This window comes from Prosopis cineraria, unplaced genomic scaffold (genome assembly GCF_029017545.1).
Source record: "Prosopis cineraria cultivar Desert tree isolate PC_DT_omini unplaced genomic scaffold, ASM2901754v1 PC10, whole genome shotgun sequence".
In the NCBI taxonomy this organism is placed as follows: Eukaryota; Viridiplantae; Streptophyta; class Magnoliopsida; order Fabales; family Fabaceae; genus Prosopis; species Prosopis cineraria.
The window spans coordinates 14099644-14113887 of NW_026555341.1; the positions used below are offsets into that span (position 1 = coordinate 14099644).

At 33.6% G+C, this 14244-nt stretch overlaps 1 protein-coding gene across 1 annotated transcript; it reads left to right on the forward strand.

Annotated features, from left to right (window-relative positions):
* Positions 1-543: 543 nt before the first annotated feature.
* Positions 544-10080, forward strand: LOC129323210 (DNA polymerase lambda). The gene is given in 15 exon segments (XM_054969818.1): positions 544-864; positions 999-1136; positions 1610-1850; positions 1853-1956; positions 2275-2353; positions 2443-2573; positions 2945-3007; positions 3518-3697; positions 3786-3839; positions 6979-7067; positions 7681-7771; positions 8413-8493; positions 8901-8968; positions 9585-9669; positions 9751-10080. Coding segments are annotated over 15 exon segments (1617 nt in total). The 5' UTR covers positions 544-750; the 3' UTR covers positions 9850-10080.
* The last annotated feature ends 4164 nt before the right edge of the window (positions 10081-14244 follow it).

Consider the following 14244-nt stretch of genomic DNA (forward strand, 5'->3'; position numbering starts at 1 on the left):
TTTGATTAAACTCAAATAACCTCATTCACAATTTAATTCCTCAATTAAACTTCTAAAAAATAATAATAAAATTCTATTTAAATCCTTAATTAATCCATAATTAAATCTCTAAATAAAAAATTAGAATGTTATAGGTCTTATAAAATTATTTTAATATAATTATAATTTAATGTGATAAAATCAATTGATTCACTATGATTAGTTTTAAATATTTTGTAATAAATTTTATATGATTATAAGTATTTTTATTATTGTAATTGAGTTAGAATAAATTGTTATCTTTCATAAGAGATTGCTTGAATTAAGTATAAAACATCACTCAAATAGTTTATAAAGAGAGAGAAAATAAAATGAATTACTTGACCATTAAGACCATTATTCTAATCCTATATCTTGTTCAATTACAGTAACCCAATCATTTCTACTTAGGAAAAAAAAAATTAACAAACAAAACTTTGAGTTAAGATGAAGCCATGTCTCATCCGTCATTTCTTTAGCCCAACCAAGTGACTAGTGGAGTCGATCTAAGTATTTTACTGCCTTGCTTTGCTAGCTGGTAATCGGGGTTTAGGGTTTTTGGGCATGACCACTATCCAACATAACGTCACTTGGCTTTTCGTCCATGCGACACGTAGGTCGCCCTGGTCTGGTCTCACTCGATCACTGGCTATGCTTCTATTCGACCCCTCTATCGTTATGTAATAGAAGACAGACACCCGAGTGTCTCTTACAAGAAACGACCCCGTCACAATGGCGCCAAAGGCTAAAACAACGAAGAATTCAAGTTCATCTCTTCCACAAGGCATGTTCTCCGGAATGGTCGTTTTCTTAGTTGAAAAACGAGTTCAAGCTCGTCGATTGCAGGTTTCACTGCATGCACTTATATGCTTGTCAATGCGTGCTTTTGTTTTTTGTTCTTACCTGCATTTCTGTTTGGTCCATGATTCTTCATTTTTCATAATTTCTTGCCGTTTCTTTTGTCTGCTTTGTTATTGAAGATTTGGAAGCAGAAATTGGTGCAAATGGGGGCTGTTATAGAAGAGCGTTTGTCCAAAAGGGTTACTTACATTTTGGCTATGGACTCAGATTCCCTTCTCCAGCAATTGGATAGTGAGCGTTTGTCACGTTTTAAAGGGGTGAGCTGATTTCCCCTACTTTTGCTTCAATTAAGTTTTTTTTTTTTTTCCCAAATCATCTTAATTTCCGAACTTGCTGCGGTTTGCTTTTTGACGAATTCGCTTCAATTCTTCTGGTTGAAGAAACTGTTATATTATCAAAACAGAAGTGTAACTCGCTTCTTTAGTGTATCTTGTGGCATCTGAAAGTTGCTATTTGGGAAAGAAAAATGACAGATTTTATTTCTTTGCTGTTAAGTATTTCAATAAAAGCATGGTTGTGTGATTTTTGCGAATAAGTTCATGATAGAAAAGAGTATATTACATGATTGGTTTCTCCAAAGAATTTTGTACATAATAATCCTATAGGGAAATTTGAGTGGAAACTATTTTGTAGTCTAGTCCTTTGGTGAACCTGCTTCCCATCCTTTAAATTTGTAATGTGGGTTTGTATTATTTATTCTCATAAAGTGCTTTAATGATCATTGCCGCAGAGAGTTCTCCTTTATCAATGGTTGGAAGACAGCTTAAAATCGGGGGAGAAGCTATCTGAGGATATGTACATACTGAAGGCGGGCCCGGATGATGAAAATGTACGTGATAAGTCTTTGGGCCCTAAACCAGTTCATAGAAGTAGTTACAGCGACGATAAAGGGTTACCCAACAAAAAGATCAAATCCTCTTCTGAGGATACTGGAACAGTAAATCTTGAAACTACTGGAGATAGAAGAGAAAATGAAGTATATTCATCGCCAGTACAGCAAGCGGTCATGGTGATTCAATTCGAGGTTTAAATTATGCAAATACAAGATCTCAAAGTCCTAATGCTGAAAATGAGGCAGTAAGATCTAGAAGCCTACAGTTGATGTATATCATATAAAATAGCTTTCTTCCCTAGATTGTCTAGACTTAGGAAGTGTAAGCTTCACCAAATAAATTCACATAGTGTCGTGTAAATTGTCAAAAGACCATCTCAAAAGTTTGAGTTGTTTGAGAACAAGCTTCTCCAAAAGTATATACAGTTTTAGCAACTTCCAAAATTGTAGATTTTGCTGTTAAAAGGAACCATGGCCAAAAAGTCATATAATTCAAATATGGCATCTAAGCTTTTTGCTTTGTTCATTTTGGAAAATATTCTAACGAGGGTATAGCATTGCAGTCATCCTTGCCTTATTGTCCACCTAATCTAAACAAGAACATAATAGAGATATTTGGGAAACTCGTGAACATATACAGAGGTAAGCTCCAAATAACTCCCGCAGAGAATTCTCATGTTATTTTATATTTTTCTTGGGCTCTTGTTTATTGTGCTAATGCTGTTTGAAAGCATTGGGTGATGATCGGAGGTCCTTTAGCTATCACAAAGCTATTACAGTGATTGAGAAGTTGCCATTTGAAATTGAAAGCGTGGATCAGATCAAAAACCTGCCATCAATTGGAAAATCAATGAAAGATCATGTGAGTGAGCTAAGAAACTGCTATCTTAAGCTGTGATACATACGGATTTATTTACTGTTATTTTGACCTTGATATGATCTTACTTTTAATGTATTAATATAATAATTGCTATCTACGATTAGCTTCATTTTGTCTCTGTCTTATGAGATCGCCTTCTCTTAAATGCTAGTACTTGGTTGTAACAATCATATGATCCTTTGCAGCTGATGAATTGATTTTTTGCATTCTGAAGGCAATTGAACTCTGTTGATTGTACAACAATCAGGATATGGAATTCATGGGACATTTGTGCATCTTCCTATATGCATTCAAGACTTCTCTTTCACATTTGGTCCTATAACAACTGAAGCAATTGATTTTACTGTGTCCAGATTCAGGAGATAATAACCACCGGCAAGTTATCTAAGTTGGAGCACTTTGAAACTGATGAGAAGGTATCACAAGTGTAAACACTGCTCACTTTGAGACCTTTGAGAACTTTCTTCATGATTTAACATTTTTAGTCATATAATTTTTATTTTTATCCCTCGGTCCTTCCCATTATCAATGTCTGAATGTGCTTTTTGATTCTACATGATATATATAATATTGTAGGAATCCACAGACGGTCACTTTTATTTTTATGCACGCATTGTTTTGATAGATATTTGTTGTTGTATTAAACCATATGATTATTCTCTGCTAGAACTTCTTAAGTTGTATCTGAAGGCTATCTTTCAGCTGAGTGGTGTTGACTCCTGTTCAATTGAGTGGTTTGTTAACTTTGGACTGTCACTATGAAAGTCTTTACATGCAAAAAATTTTATGCCTGAGAGTTTTGAATTTTCATTTTTTTTTTGTTTGATGCACATAAAATGCAAAATGTCAGGTGTGCTGCAAAATAATAATATCTTGGATACTGTATTGGAATTTTACTGCCTACTCCTTTGTCCCTTCAAATATAGGTTCGCACAATATCCTTATTTGGAGAAGTGTGGGGTATAGGTCCAGCCACAGCACTAAAATTGTATGAGAAAGGGCACCGTACATTAGATGATCTGAGGAATGATGATTCGCTAACAAATGCACAGAAGTTAGGGTTGAAATACTTTGATGATATTAGGCAAAGGATTCCACGCAATGAGGTCTGGTAATACTTTTTGCATGATATTCGTGGCATAAAAATTGTTTTGTTATACCCAAAAGCTTGTGACACCCTTTTTGATTTGATAGGTACAAGAGATGGAGAACTTATTGCAGAAAGTCGGCGAGGATATATTGCCTGGGGTGAGAAGTACTCTAGTTTGGTTGGAATTCATGAGTTTTTTAATCTTGTGATAAATGTTTGATCTTTCAAAGTCCTGTAAAATCATTAGTTCATTTTCTTTTAAACACTGTGGGGATGTATTTTCTGTTCATGCATTTTTATATTGCAAGTGTTCAAAGAAGGTTAGGGCATTAGTAATCTGTTAGTTAGTTAGAAGGGAATACTCTATAAATAGGGAAATATATTGATGTAATAGGTGTGATGTGGTTTCAGTATTAGTCTAAATATAATAAAATGTCCACCATGTACCAACTGGTATCAAAGCTGATTTTATAGCCACTTAGTAAAAAATGTGATCCAAATAGTACTGATGGTGACTCAATATGCCTGGGATTGATGATTTGAAAAGGCTTGAAAGTCATGCTTTCATGGTGGACATGGCTATGAAGTAACCCCAAACATTTTTGGAGGCAAGATTGGAGCAGTGTCAAGTGGGAATCTTAGACTGCGAATAGTGCCTCAATTGGGTTCATTTATTAGGCAACACAAAAGCCAAGGCTTGAAGAAGAAAAAAGGAAAAGGTGAATCTTGCAATAAAAGAAAGGAAGAGGCAAAATCCAAGGATGAGGCAGAGAAAGAGAGAGCAGCAACGACTGACAAGATTGGACATACCATTTTCCATGATGTGACCTGCCAAACGAACCTCAGGGAAAAGCCTCTAAAACTTTCTCCATTCTCTAGTGTAGATGCTGCATCAAGTCACAACAGTTAGACCATCCTTCAATCTTCATCAACCTTTGTCCTTTGTCTTCTCTTGTTTCACACTTTCACTTCCTCCATCTTTTGTTGGTAATTGACCATCTTCTTTGAGTGAAGACAGATTTTCTGTTGAAGTTTACTAGGTGGCTCGTCATCATGAGTTCTGGGAATACTGTTGTCAAGCCCAAAATCTTTGATAAACTGTTTAGATTTGCTGATTCAGTGGATTTGGAGTCTTAAATTAATGTTGAGAACTGATATAATGACAGCATTTTCGCTCTTCAACGTTCTGATAAATTCTTCCTAGGAAACTCAACAGCCATCCCAATTTGATCTCTGATTCAATAATGCATGAGCATTCTAGGATGCTTTGCTTCTTGCTTGAGCCACACAACAGCAATTTTGACTTTGAGCAAACCCCTTGAAGCTTTGAAACAGAGATGGTAAGCTGGGAAGGATTGCAGGCTTGTACAAAGAGGCAAGGTGAAAAGATGTTTCTAAGCAAGGCACTGGCTGGTTTGTCATGCGTTGGTCAAACCTATACATACTATTGCTTCTCCACCAATCTAGAAGCGTCTAAGGACCTTGTACAGCAACGAGGTGGGCCTTGAAAGGAAACAAAAGGCCTAACACAAAGGCATCAAGCAAACTGAGAAATGGGGACTATGGGATATAAGTGTGTGGATTTGATGTCCAATGTATTAGCTCCTTTAGAGGATTCCATTTTTGTTGTCTTTAGAATTCTCTCTTGAGGATTTGATTTGTCCTGATCCTTGAGAACAGGGATCTAATATTAAGAGGGGAGTATGGTTACAAAGAAGGTTAGGGGATTAGTAACCTATTAGTTAGTTAGGAGGAAATCCTTTATAAATATATTGATGTAATAGGTATAATATGGATTCAGTTTTAGGCTAAATATAATAAAAACATCTACCATGTCTCAAAGAGTATATTTATATGCACATAGTATAATCAATTGATGATACAACACTACTTTTGGTATAGTGCCAATGATGCAACGTGATGAAGAGTACATTGATTGAAATAACTTTTTTTAATGACCAAAGGATTGCATTGAAAGAACCAACTGTTATGTGATAGAATAGCCAACAGGCAATCAAGGTGGACAGGGGAGAGACAAATTTCATATTCAGGATTCTAACTATTTTCAAAATATATTATTCTCCAAACATGAGTAGTTGGAGTAAGTCTCAGTTATTTCTCGGAGTAGTTTGACATGCATGAAAAAGGAGGGTTTGTATTCTTGGACAGTTGGACCATGTTAGTTAGCTGTAGCTTGTAAGTTACGTTTAGGGTTGAGCAAGGGTGTAATAGGGTGTCTTGATTTTTGATAACAGAATTCTCCATTCCTTTCTCCCATTCTCTCTCTTCTACCTCTTTCTACTTTTTGTTTTATCATATCAGTGGTATCAGAGCTGGTTCATTCCAATGGGAGAGAAATGGAAGTGGAGCAAGCTTTTATCCTAGCAGTCAAGCTTGAGAAGGTGAAGGTATTTATGCAAGAATTATGCACAAGCATGGGGGAGGAGTTTTGCACAATGAGTGGAAATTCATTGCTATCTATCCAAGAGTACTGTGGGTTGCAAGAACACCTTCAGTGCAAGGTGATCGAGCCTTCAAGAAGGAACCGAGCATGTTTGTGAAAACTGTCACTAGTGCACCAGCGACAATTCTGATGGGCAAACAATCACTTGGCCTCGGAGCAACATGTTAGGTACCAATGAGGTTGATGGAAGTAGAGGCTCCAACATTGGCTTTTGCAATCCTATCCAGAGGTGGTACCAGCTTTGTAAAATGAGGAATGAAGAAATAGTACAAGATTGGGCCTTGATGTTAGGCCTAAGAAGATACAGTATAAGTGCAAAGTAAGGAAGGGAGGCGGACTTATGACAGAATTTTGGTGCAGTGAGAGGATTTCCCAGATAAGGATGCCACTTAAATTTCCTTGTTTCATTTTGAGGGCAGAAATTCCTCTTTTGTTATAAACAACCCTTGAGGTCGAGGGTCCTTTGGGAGGGGTTTTTGTTATGAAATAAGATTGGGTTTGTTAGTTTGAGCCTGAAGTTATGCAATCATATCAGACTATCGTTTGGGTATGCAATTTTTGGTGGCATTCTTATGTCTCTTTCCAGGGATGGTGCTTTAGGCTTAGAATACTGTCATAATTTTGTTATAATCATAATAATCTACAAACTGTTGCAATTCAAATGATGTAATGCAGTTATAAGTTTAGGATGAACTTTTTTAAGTACCTTCTGTGTGAATTTCAATTTATAATGTCATTTAAGATTGCTCATAATTTCAACATATGTTGGTGCGGTGATATTTTCAGCAAAGATTGAATTAAAATCTTGGTTGTGCCACTATCATGTCATTTAGGTTGAGATTGTTTGTGGAGGATCATATAGACGTGGAAAAGCTACATGTGGAGATATGGACATTATTATTACACATCCTGATGGAAAAAGGTGAGTCTGATATCTTTCATTCCAGAATCTGACTTTGAAAAAACAGCGTGATTTCTGGCAAAAATTGATTCCAAGGAAAAAAAAAAAAAAGAACAAGAAGAAGAAACAATGTAATTCAATGAAAGAGATATTTTATACATCACATATATATCATTTTTCAGTGCTTTCTGGTTCTATTCTTTTGCCAGAAAATAAAGTTAAATTAAGATTTTATTAGTGCAGTGACAGTTTTCAATTGTTATTGCACACAAAATTTCTTCCTTGTATAAAGATTTTTGTAGAATCATGAATAAAGTGTGTGCAATTTTATTATTATTTTTGTTTCTTGAATGTGTTTGTTGAATTGTTAAACAAATAACTTAAGTCATTACATTTTTAACTATTTATGAGATGCTTGAAGCTTTACTTTCAATATTTTCTTTTGCTATTTCCCATTTATGGTATTGGAAAGAGGAGGTATGCAGCATCCATGACCATCATTTTGCCCTTACTACTACTAAAAGAGAAAGTGACTGACTAATAATGTGTGTTCCTCTATATGTTTTGCACTTTGGCTTTTGAAAGTCGCTATTTCCATGTTTAAATGCTCAGTTGATTTATTTTTGGCTTGCAGTCACAAAGGATTTTTGACAAAATTTGTAAAGCGTTTAAAGGATATGAATTTCCTAAGAGAAGATTTGGTTTTCAGTACTCACAGTGAAGAGGTACTATTAGGTTTTTCCTATTTTCAAGTGTTCTTTTTACTTGGCAGGTTAAAGGCCTTTTCCTTTTCCTATAAAACCAAGTACTCCCTTAGTTCCTTTTTATAAGAGACAAATAACCGAATCATGAAGACCATGACATATGATTAAAATTAGTTAAGCCTCAGTTCCTTTTTATAAGAGACAAATAACCGAATCATGAAGACCAATGACATATGATTAAAATTAGTTAAGCTTCTTAAATATGTTATTTAAAATTATTTTCAAAAATGACCATATCAAATGTTTGACTTAGTGACTTATTAATAATGCTAAATCATTCCATATAATTAATAGAGGCTTAATGGGAATAATACAGTAAATGCACCAGACAATGGTCCAATGTTTTTTATATTCAGGAACCCTTTTTTTTTTTTTTGGCCGAAGGTTACACGTTCCCTGTATATCTTATTGCCGTATCAATGATTGTGCGTGCATGTGGAGTTATCTTGTCCGTTATGTTAGACACAAGTTTCTCCTTGAATTTTTAATGGCAGTATGAGCCCTATTCTTCAAATTGTGATTTGTGTGTACAAAAGCTTGCCTTGGTCATGTTATTTATAGAATTTGTGAATGCAAAAGCTAACTCGTCCAAGTAAACTCAGGGTACTGATTCTGGTGTTGACACATACTTTGGTTTTTGTACCTATCCTGGACGGGAGCTGCGGCATCGTATAGATTTAAAGGTACAAGATGGTAAATCTATCTTTTTATTCATTGCCTGATGGAGAAGAGTTCAGGAAAAATTATTGAGTTTCCTGATTTCTCTTTTTGACTTGGCGCAATGATATGAATTTATTTATGTGCATTTGTGGTGCCATATTTTCTGCATGATGTTCTTAGGGTTTTGAAGTTTGAAAATTTCTTAAATTTCTGCTTCCATTTCTGATGAAATCATAAATTCCTTAGTCATCTGAAAGATACTGGGGTGCATATATTTAAGCAGTCCACTCTCTCTCTCTCGCGTATACTTTTATTGCTTAGCTAGCTTTTGAACATCGACAATATAGACAGCTCAGAGATGTTAGTTTTTTTTTTTTTTTTTTTTTGACCAGTGCTCGGAGATGTTAGTTTAAATATAATGTCTTGGCAGGTATACCCTAGAGACATATATGCTTTTGGTCTTATAGCTTGGACAGGAAATGATGTGTTGAACAGGAGGTATGCTTACTTCTACGTGCATTGAACTTCTCAGGAACTTTAGTGTTGACTTATTTGATTCTCATAAATTTCAATCACTATGCTAGGCTTTTTTTTTTTTTTTTTTTTAAACGTTCGTGTATCAGTTTTGCTTGCCGAGTCATTTTGGATACAATAAGAACTTGAATGAGTATTTTAAACTTTTGGGATGACTACATTACAATTTGTCCAACTTTTTCAGTCCTTACACTTCATTGCTATTTTCAATTCAATCCTCAATGATTCAACTTTGAGATCCACTATGACAATTGACACTGATCTTTGAAGCTGACTTGGCTTATGTACTGTCAACCCATAATCCGATGATGTTTGTTGATCTTGATGTGAACTCCAAAACTGCACTTTTATTCTGTATAAAATTTCCAACTTGTTAATTTGGTAACCATTATGAAATGACCAACCATGGTAGAATTACTTGGCTTACTATTTCCCCTTCCCTTGGGATAAATGGACGCTCCCAGCAGCGTAGATAATATATATTCATTGGTCTGGTTGGATGGGTCGATTTGCTCTCCTTTCACCCCTTTTTGATCATCTGAGTTGGAAACCTGCCACTTTTGTTTGATACTGAGTGTAGGTTGAGACTGCTGGCAGAATCTAAAGGATTCCGGCTTGATGACACTGGTTTGTTCCCGGCTATTCAGGGTTCAGGTGGTAAACGGGTATGGCTTCATTCTGAGGTGGTGGTTACTATATTCTTCTTTGCATTCATAGCTGAATTATCATGCATCTTCATGTTTCAGGGTGGAAAAGGAACAGCAAGTTTGAAATTTCACACAGAAAAGGAAGTGTTTGATTTCCTGGGATTTCCTTGGCTTGAACCACATGAAAGAAATCTTTGACTATGAGAAACTTTAAGGTTAGGCATTAGGGGGGGCCCCACCATTTTGTCCTGTTGAAAGGTGGTTTCTTGATATGCACTTAACATGTCATCATGTAGGCAAGTCAGTTTTTGTTTTTGTTTTTGTTTTTTTTTTTTTTTTTTTGTATTTTTTCCTTTCGCCTTTTCTTTTGGGGAGTGGAAGTAACTAGTAACTCAGTTTTGCCTCTATACATGTAAAAGTTTTCGGCTTCTCACTTTTTGTACGAGTTCAGTATTGCTCTTCCCATGAACCTAATAACGCCTTTCAGAAGGCATGCTAGGGAGATTTAAGAGTTCGATTTTTGAAAAAAAAAATAAAGAAGTGGGGTTTAAAGGTTTAAATTAATTTTTATTGTCCTTTTATCTTGCAATTTTTTCTATTAACATTATACAACCCTATGTTTTTTCCTTTTTTTTTTTTAATTGAACTTGTTAAAAGCTTCTCTCCCTTTCATTCCTCTAAAAAAAAAAACAAAGAAAGAAACAAGAAGAACTAGATAATTTGCAAGGCAAATTGAACTTATTAAAAAATTAAAATTAAAAGTGTTTGGTGATTGCTATGTTTTGCAAGGCAACAAATTGTGTTTCTCACAATAACTTGCATTTTCTTTTACAAACTGTGAAATTTCCTTTTTAAAATGTAGGAACTAGATAATTAATTCACACAAATTAAGAAAAATAGTTAAATTAGTTATTTGTAAAAAATGAGTGTTGATTTTTCTAAAATATTTTCCTTCTAATCATTTACTAGAAAATACTTTTATTAATTTGTGCAATTAGAAGTGATTTGGGATAAATAATAAATATGAAATTTTATATTTAATATTAAAACAAAATTAATTTTTATACGCCTTATTTAAAATTAGAGTCGATAATTTAAGTTAAGTCGACGAGCCAATCTGAATTTATTTGAAAAAAATTACGGTCAAGCATAATTATATGAGCTCTTTTAAAATGATATGATACTTTAAGTTTGATTTGAATAAGCTTTGTCTGAATTGAGCTGGCCATCTTGAATTACTAGCTTTATTTAAAGTGTATTGAGTTTGTGCTCCATAAATTTATATACCTCTAGTTAAACATTAAAAATGCCCTCTTTTATAGCATGGTTGGGTTAGTGTGTGTGTGTGTGTCTATTGATGAAGTTTATTCTCATCTTAATTTTAATACAAGCTATGAGGTATCATTAAGGATAGCAATCACTCTCCTTTTATTTTTATTATTATTATTATTATTTTTGCTTAAATTACCTAAGGGAGATCATCTTGTGGCTAAGCTTCGGGCATGTCTTTTTGGTCTCCAAAGAGCTTGGGATGGTGGGCATAGAAAGATGAGTTTGAGAAGTGATTATTTAGAGGCACTAAATCTGAATGTAATTAAGGATCCACATAATGATTTTCATGCTCAACGAGCTTTGATCTTTGAATGCCATATTTTGTTTCATTGAGATTGAACTATTGATCTTGGATACATTCGTAGAAAAAGACAATGTTGATGCATATCTTATCACCAAATGCGCTCTAATGTTGCTTGTAGGTCTTCATGTTCTATCCCGGAAGGAAGTTCACTCCTTTCTTGTTCTGTAGGGTAATTGTATTTCTTTCTATTTACATTTCCTTATTTATCAAAAAAAAAAAGTTAAACATTATAAATAAAACTTATATTCAAAGATAAACATTTATAATTTGACAGTGTTGATTGAGAAAATCCAATATGACAAAATATTGACAAGAATATAATCAGTGCACCGATCAAGTTATCAGTTAGGTAATAGGCTTATTTATACAATAAGGGCCAATATATGAAAGAAACTCTTGGTGAAATACTAATTTCAATGCCAAAAACCTGAATCTTAGCCATTAGCATACTACGGCATGCAATATCACGGAGAAGCGATTGATGAATTTTGTCTAATCTTATTTACTTGGTATCAATAGCTCGTATTCTGACTTTGTAGTCATTCCAATAATCACAAAGTTCATTAGATTCAAACCAGACTAATTAATGTAGCTCAATTTATCAATAAACATTGGTTCAATCCAATTGGTAACGATTTGATCTATAATCCAAAATGCCGTGGGATTATATCTTGTTGCAAATATGATGACATTATAAGTGAACAATCTATATAAGCACTCTTTGAATTTGAAAGTATGATTTAGTCTTGATAAGTCCCAATCCAACTCACCTAAATTTTTTATTACCAAAAAAAATTTAGCTCAATTTGGAAAAATGGGCTTGGCCTAGCTATAGGTCCATTACATATACCTAACATCTCAACTCTAACAAGAGTAATAGATATTAAATAAGAAGCTATTACAATAAAAAAAAATTGATGTAAATGATATGTAATATTTAAATGTTTTAAGAATGGAAAACATTGAGAAAAAAAATAGAAGAAGAAGAAACAATGACATTACTTGTCAAGAGTTTAATTGTTTAATCAGTTCTTCAATAATTAAATCGATGATGTAATAAAGAAATTTAAAAGTATTATGCTTATGATGTATAACAAATAAAATATCAAATCATCAAATAAGATAAACATAAATAATCCAATTTTATTTTGAGTTACTAAGCTCCAAAATGTTGAAAGTAAACTCCATACTCAACTATAAGAAAAGAAAAACGAAAAAAGAAAAGAAATTCTAGTATGGAGTTAACATTTTTTTTTATTTTTATATCCATTATATAAATCTAGGTCGTTTGCAATTAACCCTCCAGGGCGTGTGTTTACACCTCACATTAGTGAGAATTTGTATTTGTGTGTAATATACAGGTGGTACATTTAACCATTCGGACTTTACGAGCACTAGGTGTTTTATCTATTTGGCATTCAGAAGAAAAATATAATTAAGATAATTTTTAATACCTTCCTTGTATGAAAAGTCAAAACATGCATGTTAACTGATCACGTTTGGATGTATTTGAAATTAAAACTGTCAATGTATGCGTTCATTGTACGTGCCCGTAAATTTAAGCTTATTCATGTTTCAATTACAAATCTTTGTAAAAATTTTCATTTTCTTGATGGAATCTCAACCCATGAGTGTTTCTCGCCGACTGAAGAATCGAGGGCAAGCTTTAGCTGCTAACTTGTAAGATCACTCAATTTAATGCTTTGCTCTTTTTTTTGAGAGACATGTCAATGGTTGCATGAAATCGACTAGATCCCATGATGAAATTAGAGCTTGATTTTTCTTCAGAATAGTCGAATTTCGAGATTCAAACCCTTCAAGAATAAAAGGAACAAACCCTTGTACCTTATTCCACTATCACATGAAAATGAATATGTTCATGTAAATAATTTAGCTTTTTCCCTGAGGCAAAATGTTGCTAGTTACATTTATGAAGTTATTTTACATACTTGATTATGATTAGTTAAAGTTTAATTTTACTTAATATGGAATACTTATCATAAGATTTAGATTTCTGATAAGTTGCAATAAAAGAGACATGAAATAAAGAATGGAACTTGTCTCTCATACAAATTGCTAAGCTTCATGTTGTTCTGTGTTGAATTTGACCTCCTTATTATTGTCATGCTGATCCTTGATTTCTATTGTACATCCTTCAAGCACAGAACTGTTTTAATACATGTACTCTTAAAATTTTTGTCATGTTTTTGTGTAATTATAAAAATCTAAGAATGAGGTATATTTATAGTGAATAATGTGGATTATTACAAATTTTATTAATATATTGATGTTGTAAGATCATGAGATACTGAAAGTTGTGAATCTTACTTAGGGAGGAGTATATGAATGATCCAGCTGCTCAATCCCCAAATCTTCCACCAGTGATAGCTGATTCTGATGCTCAGATAGAAGCAAAGAAGCTCAAATAACAGAGGTATCCTTGTGATTTTTAATATCTGTTACTGTTTTTAAAGTTGTTCCCAAATATGGTCACAGATAGACCTCTTGATGTGATTGGGACTTGTGAGTGTAAAAATGTCAATTTAGATTGAAATTTTGTTGCTGCTGCAGGCAAGATTAGCTTGCTAGATTGTGTTTTATTATCATTTCATGGTGGCAAAGTTTTGACTCTTTTGTCCTGCAACAGTTTGCTATTGAATGGAATTTTGTTTTGGAAGCAAAATTTGAAGCAGTTTGACTTTGACCCCAAAAAGTAGTTTATCAAACAAGATTTATCCATCAAGTTTATTTAAACTGACATGATCTCTTTATTATAAATAACATTTACTGTATAAAAAGAGATAAACTTAAAAGTTGAGTGGACCTTACAATTAAAAAAATGGGCCTTAACCACTAATCGTTTGGTTTAACTAGTAAGAAGTTGTACTAGCTTAATTAAAGATTTTGAGTTCGAGTTTTAGAAATATAATAGTCTTAATAATATAGTCTCTACTTGA